At 37.7% G+C, this 26,613-nt stretch overlaps 1 protein-coding gene across 3 annotated transcripts in view; it reads right to left on the reverse strand.

The window, feature by feature from the left end:
* The window catches only part of EMB2410 (embryo defective 2410), a 240,872-nt gene that overhangs the window by 88,306 nt on the left and 125,953 nt on the right, over positions 1-26,613 (reverse strand). For all 3 annotated transcript variants that reach the window (XM_090016222.1, XM_090016221.1, XM_090016220.1), the window contains 2 exons: positions 19,692-19,814; positions 18,568-18,843 (listed from right to left, as the gene is read on the reverse strand). In XM_090016222.1, the coding sequence (XP_089872348.1) occupies positions 18,568-18,843; positions 19,692-19,814 (399 nt within the window). The remainder of the gene's footprint in view (positions 1-18,567; positions 18,844-19,691; positions 19,815-26,613) is intronic.

The following is a 26,613-nucleotide window of genomic DNA, read 5'->3' on the forward strand; positions in this document are numbered from 1 at the left end:
AACAAATGTACAGACTTCAAACATGAGCAAAAATTAGGGTGGCTCATTAACTTGCACAGAAAATTTCTTTCTTTCTAAAGGAATGGATCGGGCCATAGAGTTTTCATTTAAAGTCCCAATTAGCAAACAATCAGTTTTTTTTTTTTCTTTTTTTTTTCTTTTTTTTTTTTTTTATACGAGTCACAGGCCAGCACCCAGCCGACTGGGTCGGCTGGGCCTGCTATGGGCCGGCCCACCAGATGTAGAGTATCCAACCGACTGGGTCGGCTGGGACCCTGCTAACCCAGCACCCAACCGACTAGGTCGGCTGGCCTGTCGCCTCCTACCAATGCACTAGTGGCCTGCAACATGAAACAACATTTTTTTTTTTTTTTAAAAAGAAAAACCAAACACAATCCACAGATCATCAACTTCTGCAAACCTGAATTTATACTACATCGAAATTAAGTGCATTGATCAAAACTTCTAAACATAAAATCCATAAGCACATCCTGGAGAACTCAGGAACTCAAAAGTCTGAAATCATTAATTGAAAAACTGAAAACCCCCAAATCCACTGATTTGGGGTTTCGGATAACCCGCACCCCTCATCAGGAAAGATCCCCAACCCCCAAATCACAGATTTGGGGTTTTAGGTTTAGGGTTAATATAAACCCCAAGTCCTACCCTCAAATCCCCACGTGGAATCGAACCCATGTTCGATTCCTCACCCGATTCCAAGGAGCACCGTACCTATTTCGCTGGTTTTCCGGCGATCGGAGGCTGGAGACGTGCAGGCACGGTCGGCTGGTGTCGCTCCACGCTGCTGCCGTGAAGAAAGGTGCTTGCTGGAGCTGTGGTGGCTGTCGCAACTTCCCGGCGATCTTCTACCTTCGGTGCGCGCACGCAGACAGGGAGAGAGACGAGGGAGAGAGAAGGACTGAGCGAAAAGGGAGAGGCGAGTGGAGAGGGCTTCCTCTCCACCTCCTTTTATCGACCCGGACTCCCCCTCCTCTGCCGAGATGGGCGCGGGGTCGTTACGCTCTGCGTAACCCCCTGCGCCCCCCTTTTGCTTTCTGCTAGGGTTTTATCGGGCAACCCTTATCGGGTTGCCCTTTTCATTTAACAGGGTTGAAGAATATGGGGTGGGGCTCGGGTCCGAACCCGAGACCCGCAGCCCGGCCCCAAGTCAAAATGGATCCACAAGTGGATCCAAATGGATCCACTGTGGATCCTCAGATAAATAAAAAAACTTAAAAATTTTATTCATTTTAAATCTCGCATTTTATATAAAACCTTAACCCCCACCAAAATGGATCCGCAAGTTGGATCCAAGTGGATCCAACTGTGGATCCTCGAATCCGCTTAATATATATATATATATATAGGTATATTTCTAATTTATTACTAATTATTTTAGTATAACGCAAACATTTAAGCGTAAATACCCCTTTATGGGTCCTAGATCCGAAATATGGATTTAGGCCCAATTTGAATTAATTTGAAATATTTTCAAATAAGAAATCTCGGGTTTTACATTTATCATATAGTACAGTCCACTAAGGACTGATATGTAATTTAGCATTGTAATAAATAAACTGTCATACAGTTCAAGCACAATAGTCATATCTATGACTGTTGTGCCCAACAGTCATAATAATGATTGTTGGAAGGCAGTCCAAAGAGCTGGACTGCCTCCCATGTGTTGGAGTGAGGCTCGTTATTCCTCAATGCTTTAAGAAGCATTTGAGGGTTTTCTCTAGAGTTTTTTCCCATCTTATAGGCTTGTATGCCTCTTGTGTTGTTTTGGTATTTTTATCTCTCTTGAGATTGTATTTGGTCCATTAGTGACTAAGTGAGTTTATTAAAGCCCTTTGTTGGCATTGTGTTTGTTTCACTATTGTTCCATTGTACCTTGTTTCATTACAATATGCGCCACAAGAGGTTGATCCCGCTTCATCCAAGAAATATATTCAGTATTCCGAACATGCATAGTCACAGCAGCACCTTTATCATCTTTCTTTTCCTGCACAATGACTTCCGGTGGGGTCGGGACCGAGCCATCCAAGTGCCACGAAAAATCTTGGTGGCAAATAAATAAGATGATTTGACGTTTCTATGTAGGAAAAAATGGTATTGATAAGCTTTTCAAAAACAAGTTGATTCAAAAATGGTTAAAAGGAAGAAGACACCGAAGATTTCATGACAGTCATGAATGATAAAGAAAACGGGCACAAACAATAAAGAAAACGGGCACAAACGATAAAGTGAATGAGACCAATTTGAAATAACAAAAGATGAAGCTAAAGAAATATAACACAGAAAGCCCAAACGATTTTTCGCAGCAGTTTTTTTTTTGCTGCACGTCAGATATGTCAAGTCTTAAAATATATATAACTATTTTTTTATCTGAAATCAGACCAATGAAGACAAATTTCTTCCCATGAATATAAAACATCACGTCTTGGACAGAACCTAGATCAGAAACTACTTTATTTTCAGATCTGAAAGAAACGAGATATCTTCAGATCTGAAAATCAACGAGATATTTTAGATCTGAAAATCGGATCAATGGGTTAAGGATGAGAAAAATGTTTTTAGATCTGAAAACCAAAACAAGATTTTAGTATAACGACCCAACTCATACCCTTTGAAAATGCGAAATATTTTTTTTTTCAGAGTTACGGAAAACTTCCCAGAGACCCGGGGTCCTCACAGTTCCAATTCCAACTGGATAACCAAACACCACAAACGAACTTGCAACCATCATCCATAAAAACCAAAAGCATTTCTTTATTTATGAATAAAAGTAAATTTCAGAGACAATGTTTTATTCGACTGAAAATAAAGCAACCACTGAAAAAGCAAGAAGGACTAAAGTAAAAGGAAAAGTCGCTCTGTCCTCTGCTGAAGCAGTCAAGCCCAAGTATGACTCTCATTCATTCTCAGTAGTCAGTTCAACCTCATAGTTCACCAATTCATGTGAAAAAACAACAAAGTAGGGTGTCAGAACCGAAATTCTGAGCACAGCTACTTCTAAAGAAACCAAGTGAGAGAAAGAACATGGATAAGATTTCATATAATGATTTGAGTGAGTGCAGATATAACAATTTGCAGTGTCTAACAATTCATACATGCGACAGATTGCATATATTCACTAGTCGAGAACAGTAAAGCAGTACCATATATCAAGAACCAAATAACCAAACCTTGCAGCATGCTTTCAGGAAGTAAATTACATAGCACCACCATATCATATCATGATATAAAGAACAATTCAAATATGCATGATTTAATGCATAACAGGAAGATGCATGACTTCTTTTTAATGCATGAGTCATTTTATTATCTTACATTTAAGTTTTCTTTTTCCTTCGCATATGCATGCCCTATTAAATGTACGCAACTTTAAGTTTCTCTTTTTAAATACTGTTGCCCGTGGATACACCAAACGGGTACAATCCCCGAGGTTAAGTTAGGTTCTCAAGGTAACTTAGCACACAATTTGTATTTTATTACTGGGTTCCAACTTAGCCCTCGACTGAATCACATTCGAAACATTAGACTTTCACATCTAATGTCGGGGACACAAGGGACACCTCACGCCTACAAGTGTCACTTTCTTGGTACCAAAACAATCACAGTTGTGACCAACACACCCCTCAGGTAAAGTGGCGGACTCTCCCTAAAAACGTGATCAGGAGAAAGAACCTCAATATCGGGTTTAGGGAACAAAATTTCAGCACATGGAGTTTTTGTATCCTCACAGTCTCCCTAAGATCGTATCTCTAAGATCTTAATTCTCCATATGGAAGATCCCAGAACATATATTACACTGTTCTTTATTATGTTTTTAATTTACCTCAATTCTTTAAGTTTGCAACACCATATGCAAAGGTAAAGTGAAAACCCGCACCCTCCCTTGCGGGAACCCTTACGGAACTCTAGCCCGTGACGACAACTAGAACAGTGTAGTAGTGTGTCATACCAACTTATGTGGTTTAAGTGATGCAAGTCAAAATATATATATATATGAGAATAAATCAAACTCACGGCTCTCCAGGCCGATGATGGTCCAGTTAGGTCATCGATGCATCACACTACAAAACCCAAGTAGTGTTTTATTCATAACACTAGGCCAAAGTGCCAAAAGCATGTGCACTCATGCAAACATAACCCAACCATATGCATGTCATTTATTAAACAGGTGCAATACCTCTATGAGTGTGTCACCTACATCACATACGGGTATTAAATCAAAGCATGTCTTCTTTTAGTGTGTGAGTGCATATGTATCATTGCACATAATAATTCAAGCATTCTTGCCCAAGAAGAATTATCAATAATCGGATCATGCTCACAATCATGAGTACCATAAACATAACAATAACAGTTACATAACATTCTTCTAAATAACATTCCAGGTTGTTCTTGACACATATATAGGTGTATGTAGGTTCCAAGATTTTTCCTTTATTCATATCTAAATTTAGATCATACACAATATTCATTAAATCTGGAACACATTTTTATTTAAACTAATTCATATCAGTCAAGTGTAATCATAGACTTCCATAGCAAACCAATAAGCAAGCCTTTAAATAATACATGGAATTCTAAACAGGAATATAATGGTCAACTAGAGACAACAAGGCAAGACACATTACGTATAAAATTTTAGTTTTATGTGTCCATCCTCCTTGAAGAGTGTATAATGAACACTATTAGACACAGCTAAAAATTTCAAGTTATGATTCAATAATTCCACGTTGCATCTTACAATTTTGTGCTTAATCCACACTCAAGAACCGGCTTGAGCTACTTTAAAACAACTCATGGGCATAGACATTATGTCCCGAAATAACAGTGGGTGCCTAAACAAGCAGTAATAGGAAAGACAAGTAATAAATAAACTTTTTTTTTACGCGCACTCAACACACGGACCCCACACAGATCCAAGATCTTAGGATCAAACCAAGAATACCCAACCCTTTCCCCAATGGAAGTAACAACCTGAATGGAAATCAGAAATCACGATTTCCACATAAAATACAATAAATTCCATGCAGTTATAGAAACAGACTTGAAATCAAAAATTTCAGGTTGACTGTATTCGTCATGGAACAATATTCTCGTGCTAAACATCAAAGATCGAATTACTCAGCAGGGATACAAGAGAACTTCAAAAGGGGCGAATAACAGTCACTCTGCCCTTTATTTTTTTAGACTAAAACTACTTCTCAAAGAGTTATGGCAAAGATTACACACAAAGGACTTATCAGATTCAGACACTCTTTTCTTCTTCCCCCTTTTTTTTCATCTTAAGCATATACCTCGATTCCCAGTCAAGAAAACCCCAAATCGGGCTGATTTGGGAACTCGGCAGGTTAGGGTTAGACTAGAAAAAGAAGGGCACTAACCCGGCCCACAGTGTTCAAGAAAATGGGTTCTATCTATCTACACCAGCAAGAAAACACAGAACCCTGCCGATTATACAACCATACCATTGGAATTCGAACTCGCAGCGACCCAATAAAGAGTGTTGTGTTGTTCTTTCCAGTGGAGCAGAGACCCCGTTGGTTCTAGAAAACCAAGAAAATGTCCATCTAAAGGATTTTCGTGGTTTCTCACCTCGAACCCTTACACGGAATCGAACCCCTATTCAATCCCTCACCAAGATCCAATGAAGAAGTGTACCTTTCTCCGATGAGTTTTCCGGTGATTGGAGGCTGCAGTCGCGAGGGCAGGGCCGGCTGGTGTCAAATCTCTCTGTTGTCGAGCTCGGATCGAGGGGGAAACAGCAAGGAGGTGGAAAAAGGGGCTTCTCTCGTCGAGGGTGGAGCAGATACCCAGGTGGGAGGTCGTCGGCGACGATGGCTCCGGATCGACCGGCGGCGGTGGCTGTTGCAAGGCAGGGAGCGCACGAGGCACGAGAGAAGGGAAAGAAGAGGGTCGAGTGAATAGCGTGAACCCCTCTCCACCCCCTCCTTTTATCTCACTACCCCCCCCCCCTCTCCTCTTCTCCGAGAGACGCGGGGTCGGTTACACCTTCTGTAACAGCCCCCTCCTCCCCCTTCGATAAAAGCAAGAATCGTGCCCTAGGCACGATTCTTGTTTCCCTTTTACTTTATAAAGCACGCCCCGGATCCGGGTCCGAACCCCGTGAGCCGTGATACCGGATCCAAAGGGGCTAATTAAAAAGGTGGATCCTGTTACGCCAATAACAGTGGATCCACGAGTTGGATCCGATTGGGTCCTGTTAAATATGTATATGTAAATGAATATATTTTTGTACTGTATTGTACCACTTGTACAGCATACTGTACTGTATTGTACTATTGTACTGTATTGTACTGTATTGTACAGCATACTGTACTGTATTGTACTATTGTACTGTATTGTACTGTATTATACAGCATATTGTACTGTATTGTACTATTGTACTGTATTGTACCACTCGTACAACATATAAATATCAATGGAAAGGGGAGAAGACATCATTGCCGCCCAACATTTTTTTCTCTCTTCCCTCTTACCTCTCTCTCTATCTCTTGCTACGATAGTAAGGTGACTCCCACATCTGATTTCTCACATGGTATCAGAGCCAAGGGCGTGGTAATCACGATCATCTGGAAGGCCCCTAAGGACCTTGACGTGCGTTTTTGGGCGTTCTCAAGGAAAGTGTTTTTTTTTTCATCTTTTCTCTGTTGTTTCTCCGTTGAATCACTATATTTCGACGTCGTTTCTTCATTTCCTCATATCGTGCATCTTTTCCTTCTTACATATTCTGTTATCCCCAATTTTATCAACCTTAATTTCTGTTTTCCCCAAATTTGGGAACCCTCATTTCTCAAAAGTGCCTCTTTTCTCAAACTTCTTGTGATTTCTTATCTATTTCTTGCAATATAGTTGATAAATCGTACATTCTGCACGATTAACTAAAAAATCGTGATTTCCAAAACTCTAAAATTTCTGTCCGTACGGTTCTGTCCGTACAACCTACGAATTTCTGTCGTGCTGTTTGATTCATCTTTGATCTTCTTCCTTATGGATTCTAAAATCAGCCCCGGATTTCTTTCTCAACTTGTTTCTCACAAATTAACTCATGATAACTACTTACTTTGGAAACGCCAAATTCTGTCGTTTATCCGAAGTCATGGTCTTTCCGGGCATCTGGATGGGGGATCACCCGCCCCACCTATGACTATTACGCAAGAGGTAACTGGTAATGATGGGAAGGTGAGTTGCATTGCTATTCCAAATCCTGCGTATGATGTTTGGTTTCAGAAGGACCAATCTGTGGTTGCCTATTTGACTGCCACGTTATCTGATCGTATATTACAAACTATCTCTGACCATTTTACTGCTGCAGAACTATGGAGACATCTTGCTCACTCTTATTCACAGGTTTCTGAATTACGTGCACTTCAACTGAAATGGCAGTTCCAATCTATGCGAAAGGGAACTAAGACCATTACTGAAATTCTAGGGGATATCAAAATTATCATTGATCAGTTGGCCGCTATTGGATATCCTGTTTCTGACAGAGATGTTGTTCAGCAGGTATTGGGAAGCCTTGGGCCCCAATATCGTATGTTTTGCACTGCATTACAGGTTGCCTCTACACTTCCATGCTTTGAGGATTTACAGGCCAAACTCCTACAGTATGAAGTTAGTTTGACTCAAGATCATCTTATTGATGATCCTCATCCTGTCATGTTTACATCTGGGTCTACCTCATTTCGTCCACCTGCTGCTCATATGGGCCATGGAGGACTCCTTCCTACTCCTACTGCTCCACCTACCACTAGAGGTACCCGTGTCCCTACTTGCTTCCATTGCAACAAGCGTGGCCATGTGAAAGCAAATTGTTGGCACAACCCACAGAATCGCAACAAGGCAGGGAGGCCAGGACCAAGAGCTGGACAGATGAATGTTAGACAGTTTCAGGGGCAGCCGCAGGGAAATTTTCGAGCACATCAGGGTACTGATCAGGGACAGAGTGCAGGGTTGCCACATGATGTGCAACAAATTTTGATGACTGCATTTAACAACATGAATTTGCGTCAGAATGATGATGGAGTTTGGTATATTGATTCTGGAGCAGCCGCACATGTTACTTCTGATGCAGGTAAACTTTCCAACATGGTTCCTTATATTGGCACTGGCACTATTGTCACGGGAGATGGTTCCCACCACCCTATTTCTCATACTGGAAATGCATCTCTCTCTTTGTCACAATCTACACTACCATTGAAAAATGTCTTACTCACTCCTGCCATTGAGAAAAACATTTTATCTGTTTCTAAATTGGTTGATGAAACAAATTCATCCATGGAATTTACTCCGTCTTCTGTTTGTCTTAAGGACCTTCGAACCAAGAAGATGCTCGCTAAGGGTGAACGACGCGGAAACATGTACGTCTTCGAAGCAGCCCCCGGGACTTTGAAGACGTCATCTACCGTGTCTCCATCTTTTCCTGCTTATTTGAGTCAGTCTTCTTCTGTTATGCAATGTAATAAGCCAGTTTCTTGGCATCGTCGGTTAGGTCATTGTAGTCAAGGGTTCCTTGACAAATTGTCTTCTCAGGGTTTTATTCCCAAAGTCAAATTAGATCATAAGTGTCCTAGTTGTAATGTCTGCAAGAGTCATGTACTTCCCTTTCAAAGTATCAATAAAAGAGCTTCCAAGCCATTTGAAATTATTCACTCTGATGTTTGGGGCCCAGCTCCTGTTTCATCTCTATCTGGCTCTCGTTATTATGTGTTATTTCTTGACTCTTTCACTCGTTACACTTGGATTTACTTTATGAAATCTAAATCTGAAGTGTTTAAACTTTTCAAACAATTCCATGCTCTTGTTCAGAACCTTTTTAATTCAAATATCACTTATTTCCAGTGTGATGGTGGTGGAGAATACATATCTCATGATTTTAGTGAATATTTAAAGGACCATGGCATCACACGTAACTCCTCTTGTCCTTACACTCCACAACAGAATGGAGTAGCAGAACGTAAGCATCGGCATATTGTTGAAACCGCGTTAAGTATGATGCACAATATTGATATTTCTTTCTCTCTTTGGACTGAGGCCTTTCACACTGCAGTGCATATCATTAACAGGTTGCCTATGGAATTATTAGATCAGTCTCCTTATTATTTGCTTCACGGTTCTCACCCTTCTTATGATGATTTGCATGCTTTCGGATGCATTTGTTATGTCCATGTGGATCATTCTTTACGTAACAAGTTTCAGGACAGAGCAGTTCAGTGCAGATTTCTGGGATATGCCGATGGGTATAAAGGATATAGATGTTATGATCCTATTTTGGGTAAGATTAAGGTCTCTAGAAATGTTGTTTTTGATGATGACCATTTCAGCACTTGTGATACTTCTCAGGTATATGAGCAAACTACTTATGATCCATGGCTTTGTGATACTTTGCTATATGACTCTATTAGAGATCCTGTTGTTGATGAACCAATTCAGTTTGAAGCAGACAACTCCATCATCCAGGATGCACCTTCACGGTTTTCAGGTTTGGTTTATGCCCGTCGAGGAGCCCCTTCAACTCCATCTCACGAGGCTCCCCCTCTTCGACGATCCACACGTGAAAGGCATCCTATCCATCGTTGGGTTAGTTACAACAATTTTTCTCTTGACTTTCAGTTGTTTCTAACCAATGTGGCCAAAGAGAAAGAGCCGTCTACTTTCCATCAGGCAGCCCATTCTCGAGCTTGGGTTGAAGCTATGAACGAAGAAATGGCAGCACTTCATGAATGTCATACATGGGATATTGTTCCTCGACCTGTTGATAGAAATGTTGTTGGTTCCAAATGGGTTTACAAGATCAAGCGTAAACCAGATGGTAGCATTGAAAGATATAAAGCTCGTCTTGTTGCACGCGGATTCACACAACAATATGGGCAAGATTATGAGGAAACTTGCAGCCCTGTTGTCAAAATTGGCACCATTCGTGTGATCCTCACTTTGGCACTTCAGCATGGTTGGTCTCTTAGCCAGTTGGATGTCAAGAATGCGTTTCTACATGGGGACTTGAAGGAAGAGGTGTATATGGAGCAACCTCCTGGATATAGTGAACATGATGCGGCTACATGGGTTTGTAAATTGAGAAGGTCTCTTTATGGTTTAAAACAGGCATCTCGGTCTTGGTTTGAGAGTTTCTCCATGGAAATTCAGCAGCATGGCTTTTCTAAGAGTATACTTGATCATTCTTTATTTATGTATAAGAATGATCATGTTACTACTTGGGTTCTTATATATGTTGATGACATCATTATCACTGGGAGTGATGATGCACATATTGCCTTGGTCAAGTCTTTACTCATGGCCAAATTCAAGATGAAGGACTTAGGCCCATTGCGATACTTCTTAGGAGTTGAAGTCGATAGACAAGATGATCGACTCACTCTAAGTCAACACAAGTATACTCTTGACATTCTTCACACCACTGGTATGATTAATTGTAAACCTCTCAGCACCCCATCTGTCTTAAATCATAAGTTTAGTGCAAAAGAAGGCCAATTATATCATGATTCCACTTTATATCGCCGCATTGTTGGTATGTTGCAATATCTTACATTTACAAGACCTGACATTGCTTATGTTGTAAATCAAGCATCTCAGTTTATGCATGCTCCCACTGATTGTCATATGGAATGTATTAAGCGTATTCTCAGATATCTGAAAGGGACTATTGGAGATGGATTGCTCTATCACAAAGATGAAAGCTTCACTACAGGACACCGTTTACTTACATATTGTGATGCAGATTGGGGTGGGGACCCAGATGAGCGTAGGTCGGTTTCAGGATATTGTGTTTTTATTGGCCCAAATATTGTCACTTGGAGTAGTAAGAAACAAAAGGCCATTGCTAAATCCAGCACTGAGGCAGAGTACAGGGCAATGGCAGCAGGGACAGCTGATGTCACTTGGGTACGGCATCTTCTTCAAGAGTTGAATGAACCTATCTCTTCCTCTCTGCTTTTATGTGATAATCAAAGTGCCATTAATATTTCTTTTAACCCTATTCATCATTGTCGCACGAAGCACATTAAGATTGATCAGCATTTTGTTAGACAAAAGATTGAAACAGAAGAAATTGAGGCTTCGTATGTCAGATCAGAAGACCAAGTAGCAGACATCTTCACCAAAGGATTGGTTAGTCATCAATTTTGGTTACTTAAGGGCAAGTTGAGCATGATTGAAGATCATCCTCAACTTGAGGGAGGCTGTTAAATATGTATATGTAAATGAATATATTTCTGTACTGTATTGTACCACTTGTACAGCATACTGTACTGTATTGTACTATTGTACTGTATTGTACTGTATTGTACAGCATACTGTACTGTATTGTATTATTGTACTGTATTGTACTGTATTGTACATCATACTGTACTGTATTGTACTATTGTACTGTATTGTACCACTCGTACAACATATAAATATCAATGGAAAGGGGAGAAGACATCATTGCCGCCCAACATTTTTTTCTCTCTTCCCTCTTACCTCTCTCTCTATCTCTTGCTACGATAGTAAGGTGACTCCCACATCTGATTTCTCACAGGTCCAACTGTGGATTCAACCAAAAAATAAAGTTTTTCTTTATTTATTTCTTTATTTCATTATAATTTTATATATATATATATATGGGTATATGGATCCGGAAGATGGATCACGGACCCATCTACGCACCATCTTAAATAGTTATCCCTCGAACTATTTAATTAATTAAAATTATTGCACTTATATATACATATAAGATTATACGAGGTAAATTTATTCGTAAAGATCCCTTTATGGGTCCCGGATCCGAGACTTGGATCCCAGGCCCAAATCATAATGTTATGAAATTTGTATTATAATATATTTAAATAAATGTCTAAAATTTTGTGGTTATTACATTTAGAGATCTAAAAAAACAAAAGATTTAGAAACTATAGTTTTCTTTCCAAGAACAAAACTTTTAGATCTGAAAGAAAGGAGGAGAAAAATACTTTAACCCAAGAGAAGTAGATCAAGATTGATGGAAAATATAGGTTGACTGCAAAGAAAGGAAAGAGGACCAAGATTTTTTTTTTAGAAGAGAAAACGATAGAGAATAGAAGAAGAGAACAAGATTTGAGAAAGGAGATTTTTTTTTCAGCCAAGATTTTCGATCTTACCCCGATGTTCAGTCTTTAATAAGAGACCCGCTCTAATACCACATAAAACAGGATCTTTGCTTGGAAGAAGAAGATAATGAAGAGAAGAAGTTGCTACAATACCCCCAAAACGCCAACAACAAGGACGTCTGGGCTTTTTTCCTTATATTAAAGAAATATTCTAACTTACATGACAATTTACAGTATTGCCCTATATTAACAACAATCTAATATACAAGGAAAGAGGCAAAACTGAAAAATACAATACAAGACTCATAATAAAACACGATAAACAGAAAATAACTTCAACATAGACAAGATCTAGATCCAGTAAGAATCTGGATCCAGATCGTGAATCCAGGCAAGGATGTCACGTCTCAACATAGTTGTGGTTCCGAAACTCTGCCACATACATATCCCCAAAGTTTCTTGCCTTTGAAGTTGTTTTCCATAGCGACCGCCCACATTCTATAGTCGGTCTCATTCAATTTGAATGAGAGGTCAATCTTTGCATCTTTGTTAGTGGAAGAGTTGAAAAAGAACATGAGTGTGAAGCTTAGACATACTCAAATATAAAAGAAAGAAGTCCCAAGAGTGTTCAAATTCCTAAGGGCCCTGATACCATAAAATGGAATACAAGTGCCAAAAATAATATCACAAAGTGACTACAAGAAGGCTCAAACACATATGCAAGTTGTCTCTAATGGACAAGATACAATATGCCACAAAGGGCAAATACCAAACACACTCACTCACAAAGGAGAAGAGAGGGATTAAAATAAAAACAGATTTATTGATAAAATGCTTGAACAAGCATTGAGAAAAGTAGGGGAGAAGTCCCCTATTTATACACACTTTTGGAGACCAAAAGAAGCTCCCAAAAATGACCTTGGGGAGGGTCCCACCAGCTTTTTTGGGAGGCCCCTTTATTACCCCTTTAAACTAATAAATAAAAAACAAAAAACAAAAATAAAGGATTACAAAGATGTCCCTAGTGGACATGCCTATTTACATGTTAACAAAAAGACTAAATTGCCCATAGTGGGCATTACAAAAGGAAATACATAAAAAGTATATATATATATATATATAAACACACATATATATGTGTCAGATCCATATATATTTTAACTATAACATCACAATTACAACGAGTTATTTGACCAACAGAAATCAAATTAATGGCAAGAGTTAGGACATGATATACATCAGTAATATGCAACTGGTTTTTGATGTTCAGTTGGGATGAAATAGAACCAACTTTTGAAACTGACATTGTACTGCCATTTGCACCTCGAAAGGAACCATGACATGGTCTACAATAAAATTAAGACAGCCTCATTTGCAGTCATGCAACATGATACTCCTGAGTCAATCAACCAACCAGAATTAGGTTTAAAAGTTCCTACATGGAATTTTAGCAAATGAGGAAGAAGATAGGGATAAGGAAGCTGCAGAGTGAAAAGGTAATTGGCGCTTTAGCCCTTGCATATTTGATGCAATCATAGCATTAGTATGTGTAGTTGCACTAATCATACATGATACATGGTCAAGACAAGTTCCCTGATTCTTCTCCAACTTAGGACAAGAGTTTCATATGGCCAAGCCTCTTGCAGTAGTTACATTTTACTTTATCCTCCATCTGCTTAGAATCCGCAATGAATCAACTAACACCTAGCCAAATACTAGCCGCCAATACACACACCAAAAGTCAATTAATTCACCAATCTCTTGTTCAACAAACAACCATCAATTGGTGCATATAACACCCAAATGAAGCACCAAACACATGCAATGTGCTTTACTTACACAAACACCCAACTACTTGGTGTACATGTTGCTTAGACAATCCATCAAACACTTGGTGTGGCACTAGCACAACAAGCAATGCTATTCACTCTAGCAAGCTCGGATCAATATTCCAACTCAAACACAACATGAAATATCCAACATATGATTCAAACGAACCATAATCAGTCACTCAAGCAATTCATCAAACATTTAGCATGCACAAGTATGCTCCAAAGCTTTAGAACATAAAATTCAAACACAAATACCTTCAAAGAGCTTCAAACCTCAACTCAATTTTTAAATCAGTCCAGCAGCACAGAAAAAAAATTGTTAGGTTGATAGAGGATACCGAATACCAAGGAAAACATAAATTCACAGCTGCCACCTCTTTTTCCCCAATCCCAAACATAAAAATACACTCAAACCAAACATGTATTTTCACCAAACAAGGGTTCCAACACCTTTCTATATCAAAAACAACCCAAGTGGAACCAAACTCCCAAGCTAAGACTCCAAATACGATTCAGAATCCACTGATTTTCAATTCAGAAGAGAATGTTGGTAGAAGTAGTATAGTTACTGGAGATGGATCACACCACTCTGTCTCGCATATTGGAAACTCCATCATACCCTTGCCCGAATCTTCCATCAATCTTTCAAATGTTCTTTATGCTCTAATATCAAGAAAAACATTGTTTCAGTTTCTAAACTTGTTGATGATATCAAAGCCTCAGTTGAATTTACTCCCTCTTCTATTCTTGTTAAGGATCTCTGCACGAAGGAGACATTCGCTAGAGGAAAATGGCAAGGCAATATATATGTTTTTCAAGAAGATCCTTCAGCACACATTCGCTCTGCAAACCCAAACTTGAAGCTCCAATCATCGTTGTCTTCTGAAAGTCCTGTCTGCGTTTTTAGTGTCTCTGAAATCAATAAGCCAAACCTTTGGCATGGTCGTCTAGGTCACTGCAGTAGTAGTTTCATTGAAAAGCTTGTTTCAAATAACCTCATTCCCAAGTCAAGTTTAGGAATAAAGGTCAATGACAACAAATGTTCTAGTTGTCTCTTATGTAAGAGTCATGTTTTACCATTTCATTTTATCAATAAAAGAGCTTCAAGACCTTTTGAGACTATCTGTTCTGATGTTTGGGGGCCTGCTCCAGTTGCTTCCATGTCTGGAACTAGATATTATCTTTTATTTGTTGACAGTTATTCTCGCTATTCCTGGATATTTTTCATGAAACATAAATCTGAGACTTTCAAGTTGTTCTGTAACTTCCATTCCTTTGTCAAAAACCAATTTTCTGAAAACATCCTAAGTTTCCAATGTGACGGAGGAGGTGAATTCTCTTTCATTGACTTTACTAACTTTCTTCAAAGTAATGGGATAAGGAAAAAGGTGTCTTCCCACACACACCTCAGCAGAATGGGATTGCTGAAAGGAAGCATCGCCATATTGTTGAGAGTGCGATGAGCATGATAGTAATCTTCCGATCACTTTAATGAGGGTATTTTAGTGACATCCACTTCTTCAGTAATGGCACTATGTAATACTGGTTATTGTAATGAGGGTATTTTAGTACCCTAATTAATTTTTGAATCATGAACTTGCCTTTTAACTAATTAAAGTTTTACACAGGAGCAAGGACAAGATTATGATGAAACTTTTAGTCCAGTGGTGAGGATGGGGACAATCTGAGTCATACTTTCTTTAGCTGTTGAACACCAATGGACCATTAGCCAACTTGATGTGAAGAATGCCTTTCTTCATGGAGATTTGAGAGAAGAAGTTTACATGGAACAACCCACTGGTTACGCAGAAGGTAATCCTGCAAAATATGTATGCAGACTAAAAAGGGCGATATATGGATTGAAGCAGGCATCTCGATCTTGGTTTGACAGCTTTTCTCTTGAAATTCAAAAATATGGTTTTAAGAAATCTCTTCTTGACCACTCCATATTTATATTTAAGAACCAAGACACAATTACTCTGTTGTTGATATATGTGGATGATATCATCATCACTGGCAGTTCCAATGAGCACATTGAAGAAGTCAAACATCTCTTGAATCAGAGGTTCAAAATGAAGGACCTTGGCAAACTACGGTACTTTCTTGGAGTTGAAGTCGACAGTTCCTCTGAAGAAATGACTCACTCAACATAAATACACCATTGATGTTCTCAATAAAGCGGGTATGAAAGACTGCAAGCCCTTGAATACCCCTAGCGTTCTTCATCAAAGGCTTAGATCTCAAGACGGAGATCCATTTGATAATCCCACACAGTACCGTAGCATAGTGGGTATGTTACAATACCTCACTTTTACTCGCCCTGATATAGTCTACTCGGTGAATCAAGTTTCTCAGTTTATGCATGCCCCATGTGAAGGGCATATGGAAGCCGTTAAACGGATACTACGATATCTGAAGGGAACGGTTGGTGATGGTCTCATATATAAGCGAAAGACAAACGAGCAAAGTGCACATGAGATCACTATTTATTCTGATGCGGACTGGGCGGGAGATCCAGATGAACGCAGATCAGTATCCGGCTATTGTGTATTTGTTGGGATGAATTTGGTTTCTTGGAGTAGTAAGAAACAAAAGGCTGTTGCCAAATCCAGTATAGAGGCTGAATACAGGTCAATGGCAGCCGCCACTGCTGAGGCTACTTGGGTTAGACATCTACTGACAGAAGTCGGAGAATCGATATCTCGATCACTTCTTTTGTGTGACAACCAGAGTGCCATTAGTATGTCTTTTAATCCAATCCATCACAGTCGGGCCAAACATATTGAAATAGACCAGCATTTTGTGAGACAAAAGGTAGAAAAGAAAGAGATTGAGCCTGAATTTGTTCGAACTACAGATCAAGTGGCAGATATATTTACAAAAGGATTGACAAAAGACAGATTTTGGACGTTAAAAGGCAAGTTGTTCATGATTCAAGATCATGCACAACTTGAGGGAGGGTGAAAAGAAGTGTTTTCTTTGGTTACGGGTCATGGATCTGAAGATCCAGACCCGTGACATCCACTTCTTCATTAATGGCACTATGTAATACTGGTTATTGTAATGAGGGTATTTTAGTACCCTAATTAATTTTGTAATCACATGTTAATATAAAGGAATACACAGCAGCCGACCCAATGACTAATGGGCATCGGTTTCTCCCAACTTCTCTCTCCCTTTCTCTATCTCTCTCTCTCTCTGTTTTTCAGCTCTCACGCGTGGAAGGATCAGGATATTCAAAATCTAACATGTTGGACAACAGTTTAGAAAATATTGAAAAAATCATAACTTCCTCTAGACAACTCCAACTCAGATGAAACTTGCCTCTAAAGCCTTGTTTTTAGATGCTTTACTAACAGAAAAAGAGCCAAAGCAAACCTTCATGGTACTGTAACGATGTCACTGTCGCGATATTACTGTAGCAGCTTACACCATCTTCCTTCATGCAAGCCTCAAATTTATGATCTTTGCTAGCTCTGATACCATCTTCATTTGGCTGCAATATGAAGGATGCAGAAGCACTCTCTCTCTCTCTCTCTCTCTCTCTCTCTCTCTCTCTCTCTCTCTCTCTCTCTATATATATATATATATATATATATATATATATATATATATATATATATATCCGGTGTGTGTGCATATATGTGGATATTGTCCTCTAAAGTTTGGCACCAGCATGAGTGTTTTTACAAACTTTGCAAATTGTACTTTTGCCCCTGCAGAAAGGGGGGTCCGGGGGCTCCCCCCGGCGCGGGTCCCACTGCGCGGTCCGCGGGCGGGGGGGCGTAGGGGGGCAGCGCCCCCAAAATTTTTTTTCCTGGGGCTTATGTTTGAGACTTATGCTATATATATTTTTTTTTAAATATATCAAAAGATCATTTTTTTTTTGCCCTAAAAATGAACATTTTTTTACTCAGTCAACATTGACCGAGTCCAAAACAAGGACTGTCTTGGCCTCGACTCGTTGACCGAGTCTGACTCGGCGTTGACCGAGTCGGGCCCGTGTCCGAAGCCGCACCCGTGTTGAGGCGTGTCGACTCGGGTGTGGCGCCTCCCTAGCCGAGTCCGTGTGACTTAGGACATAATAAGTTGTTCAGTTCGTGTGGCACTGATAACAAATAAACTTAATCAGAATCATTGAAATGCCATTTAGTAAAGGAAAAACTCTTTCAATATATTCTCTAGAATGCTCTACAGAGTCTAGCTACAATATGAACATAAATCAATATGATGCTGAATTTACGATCATAAATCATTAGAAGGAAACAAAAAAGGCATTTAGTTCCTTAAGTCATGCAGTTTACAATTACATTGCTAAGCCAAGAAAAAAAGTTGAAAGCAACTCAAGGATATATATGTTCTATATATTCCATATGAGATAATAAGTTGATCAGCTCATGTGCCACTGATAACAAATAAACTTTATCAGAATCAATGAAATGCCATTTAGTAAAGGAAAAACTCTTTCAATATATTCTCTAGAATGCCCTACAGTGTCTAGCCACAATATGAACCATTAGTTATGACATCTATCTTATTCATCATAAACAACACTACCCTCAACCACAACAGCAATGATTAGTTCAGACATCTATCTTATTCATCATAAAGAATACTACCTTTGATCTTGAGCGAACTGCAGGGTCACTACTTCGAGAAAGAAGCCGTGCAAGAGGAAGCATTTCAGCAACCTCAGCATGAGGAACCTCTAGTCTAATTCGCCACCTCCCCATTGAAGATATCACTCTGCCCAATTGTCCTGCCATATCCCGTTTCATCAAACCATCTGTCTCCCTTTCAGCAGGGTAACGATCACGTGTGCCAGGCAACACGTACTCTCCCTGAAGCTCATACTTGCTACTGAGTTGCTCCAAAACAGTCTTTTCAATAGTTATCTGTATGACAACAGAGAATTGTAAACCTTAAAGGTCATAGTTAACTAATAGCATGCTCGACATAGAAAGTATGTTTGACATGAAGTCAAGAACCAAAAACCACAGAAATAGGAAAAAATAAGGGACACAGGAAGTCACTGGATAGTACAGAGATGGTTCGCCCATGAAAGCGCACACTACAAGCAAAAAAATTGAACAGCTACTATTGAGTAGCATATTGGTCTTTATAAATTCTTCACAGGTAAGTAAAACAAACGAAAATAATTAAAGAATTTACTCATAAAGTAATCATCAAATACACATGAAATTACTCTCTTTCTATCTATCTATATATATATATATATATATACACACACATTTATATATATAGGTAAATAGTTCCTGAAAAGGCAAAGAGACCAATTTGTAATCTCTGTCAGTAACTGCTGCATAAAATAACAAAAAAGAGAAAAAAGTAGCTCTATTCAAATCCAGCTTTGACTATTTTCAGATATTCTATTAATACAACAACCAACACAAAGACATCAACTAATCAAACTTTTGAAAGAAAATTTATACAGAATTAATCAGCAATACTGCCTCTAAAAATACTCATGACCTGATAACAATACCAGTATAATGCATAATTGAATGCATTAAATAATGATTTGAACTAACTCTATTTCATCCAGTTGACATGTGTAAGATCGTAAGATCCTTAAGGAATATTCAGTTGATTTAACAAATATAGAATGTTTACAAAGCATGTTTTGCTCAAGAATGTTCAAATAATTTCATGCAAACTAGAATCATTAGTATCTATATGAGCTTCAGAAATAATCTATATAATGAGGAGACAATGTACTTACAACATCACCACTCCACCGAGCAGACACGTCAAGGGCTTCACCTTGCACACCACTAAATTTTGGATGAATTACAGATAAGGATCCATGACCCCTCCTCTTTTGAAAATTTAGTTGAAGCTCAGCCTAAAAAAAATAATTCTACAGGGAATTAGAGTTCAGTTGATGCTGAGACTCAAGTAGTGTCGTGAAACTAATACCCTAGCATCAAAGAAAAGAAGCTAGTACTATTGTTGTGCGACTAGAAAATTTTCCTGAGGTTAGGCATTTTCACCCTTTGCAGTTTCCTTGTGAACAAAAGTAGCAGAAGTAATTAACTGCAAAGGAAACTGGTGATGGATTAAACAAGACATCTGGATCAGAGTAGCCACACGATCTGAACCATAGTCATTGATATCGGCGATATTTTGAAAATATCACGAGAAATTCCGAGAAATGAAGGTAGCCGATAATATCGGAAAGATCTTGTGATATTTTCAAAATATCGCTAAAATGCAAATATCCCAATATTATCATGATATTTTTGCAAATTTAAAAAAAAAAAAAAAAAACTTATTTTATATATTTTAAGTTCAATGTTTCTATTTTTTGTTTCTTTTACATTTTAAAAAATTTTAAAACTTTTTTATTTATACTTTTGTAAGAACAATAATAGAAAACCTATTCTTTCTTTCTATCAATTATATTTTTTCAATTTTTTAAGTTTCCGAGATTTTCCACCTTTTGAAAATATCTTTGAAAAAAACCCTCGCCAAGAAATTACCTTGAACAATATTGGTGACTATGATCTGAACTAAGGGGTCTTAGTTTGAAACCTCCAACAGCCTTTCCCAGCTTGCCGATCAAAAAGATAAAGCCAATGAACAAATGAAACTAACCAAAAAATTATAAAAAAAAAACATATATAAAATACCAGCAACTCCAAGAAAATATTTGACAGATAGGGGTGTATGCACAGTTCTCTGGTTTAAACAAGATAGCTGGACCAGAGGAGTCACACTATCTGAAGGGGTCTCAAGTTTGAAACCTCCAACAGCCTTTCCCCAGCTTGCCCATTAAAAAGATAAATAAGCCAATGAACAAATGCAACTGAATGAGAAATTTTAAAAAACACAATATACATAAAATACCAGCAAGTCCATAAAAATTATTGACAAATAGAGGTCTATGTCACCTGGGCACGGGTGCGGGTGTGAGTACGGGTACTAGTGCAAATGGTACGACACGGCAATTCCAAAAAATGTGGGTACGGGGCACGGGTATATATATATACAAAATAAATTAAAAATAAACTGAATATAATCTAAATATCTATGTTATATCTAAAATATATATTATATACTGAAAATATACAGTTATAAACTGAAAATGTAATTATAAATTACAAATTGAATACAAACTTGTATGTATGGAGTTGGAGGGTAAAATGGCATGTCCCGGTGTCAACGTGTGTTGACACGAGGACATGAGTGTCGACACAAGGACACGCGTGTTGACACAGGTATGGAGTGTAAAATGGCTTGTCCAGGTACCATAGATAGGGGTGTATAAGTTTGCTGTCTTAGTCGGATAACATTACCGTGAATGATTCTCTAATGAGCAAAATACAATAAGCCACAAAGGGCTAGGCACCAAACACACACAATGTGAGAAAGAGAGAGAAAGAGAATGAAAAAATAATATACTGAAATGCTTAAAAAACATAGCTTACAAGAGAGAGGTTGAACCCCTATTTATACACAATAAGGGACCAAAGGGAAGCCCCATAGAGTCGTTGGGAGCTCCCCAATGGTCACAAATATGGGAGCCCAATAGAGTCGTTGGGAGCTCCCCAATGGTCAAACATTTGTGACCATTGGGGAGGGTCCCAACGACTCTATGGTAGAACCCTTTTGCCCCTTCACAAATGAAAACGGAAAAGAAATAAAATAAAAATAAAATAAGATAAAAAATGTCCCTAGTGGACATGTCTATTTACATAAATAGAAAAGGACTAAATTGGGCCTATTGGGCAGTACAATAGGAAACAAAGAAATAGTATATATATATATATATATATATATACATATATATATGTATACATATATTTTAACACCCTCTGTGATATCGCGTATTGTCACACCTAGTTAAATTTGAAATTTTCAAAAATTTGGCTAAGTAAAGAAGAAAAATTGGTAGATTCTCAATTTTAGGCTGATGCTTTGGAGTTTGGGCTTGGCCTAGGTCTCATTGTCAAGGCCAAAATGCGCCACTCAAAATGTGAGAAAAGTTTTATATTCGACTTTTAAATTCAAGTGAAATTCGGGTTATTTTCAGACAAATTTCAGAAGCAAAATTTGAGTTATATATCGTTGGATGCATCTTGAAATTCTGAACGTAACGATATTTTATTTTCCTTGGTTCAGTTACGGTTGCCCCGAAAATCGTATTTTTCAAAAAATGAGCAGTTTGTTGATTCGGATCCGGATTTGTATCTGATGGATTTGATCCAAATTAATATGGATTTGGATTCTATCCAAGACCCATATTAATTTGGTATTGATCCAGCTCAAGACCCATTTGGATTTTTGAGATGGGTTTGGATCTGGATCTAAATTCAAATATATGCCCAATAATTTTTTTTAACTTTAAATTCACTAGAAACCTTTAAATTGAAGTTATATAATGTTAAGAAGCCTCCCAAGTTAATTTGGTAATTTTTTAAAGCATTTGAAAATTTATTTATTATTTAATATTAATTAAATAATTAATTAATTTAATGTAATTCCAAAAATTTAATTTGGCATTTGTTTACGACTCTTAGTAGAGCCCTTAAACATACCTAGAAGCATCTAAGAAGGTTTTAGAAAACCTATTGAAGTAAAACTTTGAAAAAGTCAACACTTGAAAAAATTTTGAAACTAAGAGATGAAAGTCTCTTTTAGAGAGGGCTCTCTCTCTCCAGCCCATTCTAGAAGGGGCAGGAGAGAGTGGAGGGTGTCACCCCCTATGCCTATAAATAGGCTACTAAGACAAAAAAAATGTCTAGCCTAAGAGAAAGGGAAGGAAAGAGAGAAAAAGCGAGAAAAGAGAGGAAGAGGAAGAAGGAGGCTCCTTCTTCGATCATCCGACGTTTTTCCACCATCGTTCTTGTTTTCTTTTCGATTGACGGTCAAGGTACGGGTCTTTCTCTTGTTCTGAATGTGAAAAAGAACATGGATTTGTATTCTATGCAATATTTTAGTGAAAAACCATGAGAAAAGAGTAAATCTGAATATTTACTCTAGGATCCATGGTGGAAGTTAATGTGTTTCCCTTCTTTTTGAAGCTTATTCTGGAATAACTATATATATGTTTCTACATATATGTATATATACATCTATATATACATGTTTATGGTCATGCTAGAATAAAAATTTGGTTTTGATTATTAATATTGTTATAATAGCATTTATTGTGTATGTTTCATGAATTCATCATGAACCTGAAATAAAATATCAGCATATGCATGGTTCATGATGATGAAATCCACGTTTTCTTGATGTCCCTTCTATAGTGTGGGAATCTTTGACATTGCGGTTTGGGGAAACCGTGAAGATGCTAAAACTCTGTGTGCATTGTTGTTTCCGCTGAACCCGATATTGAGGTTCTTCTCCTAGCCACGGTTTTAAGAAGAATCCGCCACTTTGTCTGGGGGTGGTGCGTAGACACAGTTGTTGCTTTGGTATACAAAGAAAGTGACACTTGTGTATTTGGATGTCGTTGGTGTCTCAACATTAGATTTGATGTCTAATGTTTTGAAAGTTGTTTCGGTCGAGGGCTAAGTTTAGAACCTAGTAATAAAATGCAACTTGTGTGCTAAGTTACCCTAGGAACCCTACTCAACCTCAGAATTTTTTACTCGTTTGGTGTATCCGCGGGCAACGGTAATAAAAAGAGAAAATTAAATTGAGTGCATTTAATAGAGATATGCATATGAAAAGAATACTGTGATAAAAGATAATAATTTATTCATGCATATGCATAGAAATCATGCAAGTTCCTGATATGCATTAGATCATGCATATTTATTTGTTCCCTTATGATATATGGTGATTGCATGATGTGTGTGTTTTATTGAATAATTAAAGTTCTCTTTTGCTTTGTAATTGTTCCATATTTCTTAAATGATTGCTTGAATTATGAATTTGTCATAATTGCATCCCTCTAAATTATTGCATGAATCTTGTTTGTATTCTTTATGTTTATTTGTTTTATTAAAGGGATTCGTACACAGAATTCTTTGGATTCATACACCCTTAATTTTGTGTTTTCCGCAGCCTCAGATGCCTAGTGAGGCGACTTACTTTGAGAGGAGCTACGAGGGGACCACACCATTGCTTAGCAGGTACTTTGGGACAACGTGGCTCTTCTTTTTGCATTTTATTTGCTTATGTCTCTACTCTATGCATTTTAATAAATAAAGTTTTGGTTTGATATGGTTTGAAAGATGAGTATAAGATCCCTTGTGGTGGTAGGTGTGTTTAACTGTAAGGGCCCCGGGTTTCTGAAAATATTTTCGCACTTGCTTAAAAAAAAAATTATCACTTTTTCATGGGTACGAATTGGGGTCGTTACACCCTCCCTCAAACTGACGATGAGATAACTTATAGTTTGCTTAGAAGAAATAAAAAAATGAGGAGACGGTAAAGCTTTGGTAAAGAAATCCACAAACTGGTATTCCGAAGTAACAATGAAAGTATAATAGTGTCACATAAAAACTCATCTCGAACATAATGATAGTACATCTCAATGTGCTTTGTTCGTTCATGAAATGTATGATTGCTAGCAATATAGATGGCACTTTTGTTGTCGCAATATAGTTTCGAGGGAATAAAAATGAGAACTCCCATGTCTTTCAGCAAACTTCTTAACCAAACCAGTTCGGTTGTAGTGGTGGCCATTGACCTATACTCGGTTTCTATAGAAGATAGAGAAACCTTCTGTTGCTTCTTACATCTTCAACAAATTAATGAGTCTCCAAGAAAAACACAATAACCTATTGTAGAAATACGATCATTGGAGTTTTCACCCCAATCAGAGTCAGTATAAACAATTAAATTGGAAGATGATGAAGATGATAAAAATAGTCCTTTTGTTATAGTGTTATTCAGATATCTGATAATTCGTATGACGGCAGCCATGTGAATAGTAATAGGAGCATTCTGAAACTGACTTGCATTGTGTACAGCATGAGCATTGTCTAGCCTGGTAATAGACAAATATATTAGAGATTCGATTAGTTGACAATAAAGAGTGGGATCTTCTAAAGGAGGTCCATCATTGACTCTCATCTTAGCATTGATTACTTCTGGAGTCACCACTTTCTTTTCGCCAGTAAAGTCAGACTTCGCAATAATATATAATGCAAGCTTCATTTGAGAAAGAACATATCTCGGATGAGAATATGCAACTTCAATCCCTAAAAAATATCTCAAAAATCCAAGGTCAGGCATATCAAAATTGTTTTTAAGAATGTTTTTAATAGACTCAATGCCCTTTTTATCATTCTCAGTGATGAGCATATCATCAGCATATAAAAGTAAGATAGTTATGCGATCCCCTAAATTCTTAACAAAAATAACAGTATCAGTATAACAAGTAAATTCGCTATCAAGAACAACTTTATTGAAGCGATAATACCAAGCTTTTGGGGCATGCTTAAGACCATAAAGAGCTTTATTAAGATTAAGTGCTTTTCCCTTTTCAATTTCAAGATCCGACAAAGGACCCATATAGACTTCCTCACAAAGATCTCCATTTAAAAGTGCATTCTTGACATCTAGTCGATAGATAGGTCATTGTTTGATTGATGCTAAGGCTATTAGAATTCTAACACTCGTCATTCTTGCAAATGAAGCAAATGTTTCTTCGTAATTAATTTCATATTTGTATGCATATTCCTTAGCGACTAACCTACCTTTATACCTTTCTAATGATCCATCATTTTTAGTCTTTACTTTACAGACCCACCGACAACCAATAGCCTTTTTGCCTAAAGGGATACTTACAATTTTCAAAGTATCGGCCTTGTTGAGTGCTTCTAACTCTAGGTGCATGGCATCTATCCAATGAAAGTATTGCTTAGCCTCTTTAAAGTTGGAAAGCTCATGATAGGAATGGATCATCATTAGACAAGATCTATAATTTGGAGAAAAGAAGTCATATGATACAAATTTTTCAGGTCTAATGCTCCTAGAAGATCGTTGAGGTAAAGATTCTTCAAGTTGATCATTTAGAGGGAGATTTTGTTAATATATGTCAAAAGCATTTGTATGCTCATTTTCTTCACGCCGAGTATATTAGGATTCTCACCAGGAGAATCATTTCTTTGATGAGAATGGCTATCACAAACATTCTTATTATCACAAATTGTATCATTAGATTTTTTAGTCATCTTGAAGAAGTAAGTGAAATAAAAAAGAATAATCAACATCTTCCTTGGGTTTTTGATTTTCAAATCCATTTTGATCTTCAAGAAAAGGCACATTTCTTGAAACATAAAGTTTATTGTTTTCAACATCATAACACATATATCCTTTTTTATTTTCACCATAACCAATAAAAGCACATTCAATAGCCTTTGGTGAGAGTTTGTCTTGTCCTTGAAAGAAGACAAACATTTGCAACCAAAGATTCTTAATCTTTTGAAATTCAGAGAAATTTTAAACAATTTTTCAACGGGGAAAACATTTTTTAAAGATGAGGATGGCATCCTATTTATAAGATATGTTGCGAAAAGAGCGGCTTCCGCCCAAAAAAAAAAAATTGGAACATTTTAAGAGATGAGAAGAGTTTGTGTGGTTTCAATAAGGTGTTTATGCTTTCTTTCAGCAAGACCATTTTGTTGTGGAGTTTTGAGACAAGATATTTGATGAATAATGTTATTTTGTTTAAGAAAATTTTG

The sequence above is a fragment of the Nuphar pumila genome, chromosome 8 (genome assembly GCF_984573655.1).
Source record: "Nuphar pumila chromosome 8, dmNupPumi1.hap1.1, whole genome shotgun sequence".
NCBI lineage: Eukaryota > Viridiplantae > Streptophyta > Magnoliopsida > Nymphaeales > Nymphaeaceae > Nuphar > Nuphar pumila.